This window comes from Megalops cyprinoides, chromosome 9 (genome assembly GCF_013368585.1).
Source record: "Megalops cyprinoides isolate fMegCyp1 chromosome 9, fMegCyp1.pri, whole genome shotgun sequence".
NCBI classification, from domain to species: Eukaryota; Metazoa; Chordata; class Actinopteri; order Elopiformes; family Megalopidae; genus Megalops; species Megalops cyprinoides.
This window is the reverse complement of record NC_050591.1, coordinates 8,792,722-8,796,528: the sequence shown is the minus strand read 5'-3', so window position 1 is coordinate 8,796,528 and position 3,807 is coordinate 8,792,722. Positions and strand designations below refer to the sequence as shown.

Genomic DNA, 3,807 nt, shown 5'->3' with positions numbered 1-3,807 from the left:
AAAAAGGGAAATCTCAGTGGCGAAGGGCAAACAAACACATCTGACAAAAGATACCGCTAGTGACTTGCGGTGAGTCTGCTAATCCCTTACACATAACCATAAAAAATGTAAATTACCCACAGTTAGAGGTCAGTGGGTACGTGGGCATTGTATCATTGGTTTGACTCAATGGCGCATTGTAATCACCTACTGTATACAGCAGTTCCATCGCGCCGTGCCGTGGGCTTATTTTTAAATATTGCGCATGCAGTGTAGTCACTGGATGAGGTCACACGTTCTACACTAATACGTGACACTACCAAATAAGTCCCGCGTTGAACAAATGATACCGTCCTTGTTCTTAGTTCATTGGTATTCTGGCGTTGGTTTTTACCCACCTCATAGGAAAAAGTTAAAATCGGTGGTCCCGGGAATTGATTCAATTAAAACGTTAAACTAAGCGTTGACATTTTTTTCATATCAACTCAAAATTGGCGAATGCAGCACGAAAAACGTGCTGAAACAAATAAAAACTCATGTTCTATAGATACAAAATAAATGTAAGGCAATCACATTCCCAAATGATATTGGGAAAAATATCACCTTATCCTCTAAACATTAAGATGCAACTCTAAAGATGCAGCAGTTGCTGGTGGTATTTTTTACTCGCGCTAGAGTAGAATTCATACTTGTACACAACAGTAGAAAGATTTATGAATAGTTTGAAACATTTCCAGACAACACATTTTATTGCTTTTTCATCACAGAGCATAGTGGTAACATATGATCTCTACTCCCAGGCTCAGTTAAACTAATGTCCCATAGACTAAAACTGTTTGTTTGTTTTCTTGCAGGGCAGGGCATTACATAATTTGGCATTTTTATATATGTGCAGAGTAGTTTGTTGGATACCTAGCAAATAAAGTTTTTGATAAACACAGAGTTCATCGGCTGTTTCAGTAATATGTGGTATTTTCACATAATTCATGTGTAATTCGTGGATCTGTAAATCTTTGGATCAGCAGACTGCCATTCAGATTTTGAGATTGTCTGATCGAAAATATTTTGGTCTATATCTGATGTAAACATTATTTTTAAACAAGAAAGAATTTTTGTTGTTATTGTTTTTTTTCTAGGCCATAGTGCCCATTCACATTGCATCACAGTAGTGGAAGGAATGGTGTTGAATGTGTTGTTGAAAGTGTGCTCATTATGGTAAAATGTAAAGGTTCTCTGTTTATTTGTGATAATGTGGGATCAGTTTAGTAGTGCTGATAATATTCAAGGTAATAATTACTTAGCCCTAGAACAATTAAACAGCTAGAGTGGCATACCTCTGTCACCCCTTGTAGCAGCAATAAAATCTAGTAATTCCCTCCATGTCCCAAAGGCAATCACTTCAAGACGATACAACCAAATCCATTATTTTTTAATTATCCAGTTGATAGACAGACAAAAGGTGATCACAGAATCTCATCTGCCAAAGGGTGTGGTGGAGGTAATCACTAAAGATGAATCAATTAAGACAGCTGCCTTGCGATTTAACACATTTTTCTTTCTCCCTTATTTTTGTTGCACACATCCGCAATCCTTATCTTTCACTGATCATTTACAGCATAGTGGATAGATTCAGAATTCAATTAACAGTTCAGTCAAACCTGATTAATTCATCTCAACTGAAAAACTACTGTACGCAGCCCTTTTAGAAAAAAAAAAGACGGCTCTTCAGAAATATGATTTGTGAGATGTGGAGTTGGTTGCATGAGTGTGACTGGAGCAACTGGGGGCATTTTTTTTTCTCACTGAGCACAATTCAGTGTGAGGAATTGCCACCAACACAGCTTCTGACATTTTCATTTGGTTTTTGAATTAACAAAGAGCCGGGTGGGGCTGAGTACATTGAGGGCTTTGGGGCCAGACCACTCCTCAGGCTGTGTCAGAAGAATCTAGTTCGGTGGACTTTTTCAAAAGGAACGAGTCCTCCCACATAATTAGCATGACCCCCTCACCCGCCCAGCCCCACTACTTGAGGATCATGTATCCAGCAGGGTGTTTTCTTCAGTTGGCTTCATTTTGTAGTAAGCTTCGTAAGGACGGCTGTGGCTGCTTGTGATTTTCCACAAGAAGTCTCACAATGGGGAGGATTGCGAAGGAGGTGGCGGGCCAGGTGTTTCTCTTCACCGGCTTCCTTGGGGTGATCATCGTGTGTGGGATCCCGATGTGGAGAGTGACCTCGTACGTGGGCGCCAACATCGTGACAGGCCAGATCATCTGGGACGGGCTGTGGATGAACTGCATCATGCAAAGCACGGGCCAGATGCAGTGCAAGATGCACGAGTCCCTGCTCAAGCTCTCGCGTGACCTGCAGGCTGCCCGGGCCCTCATCATCATCTCCATCGTGGTTGGCTTCGTCGGGCTCCTTATGACTTTCATCGGAGGGAAGTGCACCAGCTGCTTGGACAACGACTCCTCTAAAGCCAAGGTGGTGATTTTTGGGGGCATCTTGAGCATCATCGCCGGGGTGCTATGCCTCATCCCCATCTGCTGGTCAGCCACTACCACCATCACGGACTTCCAGAACCCTTTAATTAATGACTCCCAGAGAAGGGAGTTGGGGTCTGCCATTTTCATTGGATGGGGGACTTCTGCTCTGCTTATCATTGGTGGGTCGATCCTCTGTACATCCTGTCCGCCAGAGGAAAATGTGTACGGCTACCGGAACTACCCTCCCCAGTACATCTATCCAGGTTCCGTAGTGACCACTGGGACTTACATGCCCGCAAAGACATACATGCCCAGCAGACCAAATACAGCTCCAGAGCAATACATCCCCAACCAAGCCTATACAGCCACAAGACCATATTCACCTGGAAATTATGTTTAACAATGTAGGGAAAGTAAAAAACATAATCTGAATATTGGCTGGTTCTGCTGAAATGCTGCTTTGAAACTTTTTTTGTGGTGTAATATTAATTTACTGTGAATTAGAAAATGCCATTGTTTTATATTGTCACAGTAAACAGAACAAAATCCCCTTAGGAATGAATTCAATTAATATACAATCCTGAATCGTACAAAGGTGCTTGTCAAATGCAGTTTTCTTGTCTGTTTTCCAAGTGCCTATTACTAGCAAAGTGCCACTGTATTTGCGTTTTGCCACCTTGTCAATATTGTTACATGCATCTTGTGAATAATTGTATGTGCTGTGTCTTTGTTTATTGTAAATGTATTATTTCCTAAAATATTAGCATATTTGTGCTGCAGTTATCTACCTTTATACTTTTATATTCATTTATAATCTAAGATATTGTTGGCACAATTTTCTCATACAAAGAGAAACATTTTCCTTTGCTGTGTAATTTTTTATGGCTTCTTTATAGACAATGTCCTCAATAAATGACAGCGGTTTTCTGTTGAATAAGTTTATATTGTAGATACCAACGCTTTGTACTGGAACAATGAAAGTGAGTGGGCTGCCAGAGGTAACGCAGTAATTCCCTTTCAATGGTATTCACACAACAGGAAGCACACAGCTTGTGGAAATACAATACAAAGAGAAAAGCTCTGACCTTTGTTTTGATGGGTCACCCAAAAAACTTTATTCACATCAATGCTTCTCCAAGAGCTTAGGTACCTCTTACCACAGCTATCTTTTCTGTACTGTGTCTGAGCTAAGGTGGCTTTGAACTGAGATTCAGCAATATTTTATTTCACTTGTATGTTTTTGAGTTAGCGAATTTCTAAAAATTCTAAGGTGATGTTTTTGAAATTGATAGTTAATTAGGAGTAACACACAGTTTTTTCATATTGGTTTTCATGCAGATAAAT

General features: G+C 40.5%; 1 protein-coding gene across 1 annotated transcript; it reads left to right on the top strand.

The window, feature by feature from the left end:
- The first annotated feature begins 1,167 nt into the window (after positions 1 to 1,167).
- On the top strand, positions 1,168 to 2,863 carry LOC118782929 (claudin-like protein ZF-A89). The gene has a single exon (XM_036536554.1). The coding sequence runs from the start codon at positions 2,114 to 2,116 to the stop codon at positions 2,861 to 2,863; it is 750 nt and encodes a 249-aa protein (XP_036392447.1). The 5' UTR covers positions 1,168 to 2,113.
- The last annotated feature ends 944 nt before the right edge of the window (positions 2,864 to 3,807 follow it).

Coding starts and splice junctions, on each gene's coding strand:
- LOC118782929 (XM_036536554.1), top strand. CDS start 2,114: ATGGGGAGGATTGCGAAGGAGGTGGCGGGCCAGGTGTTTCTCTTCACC.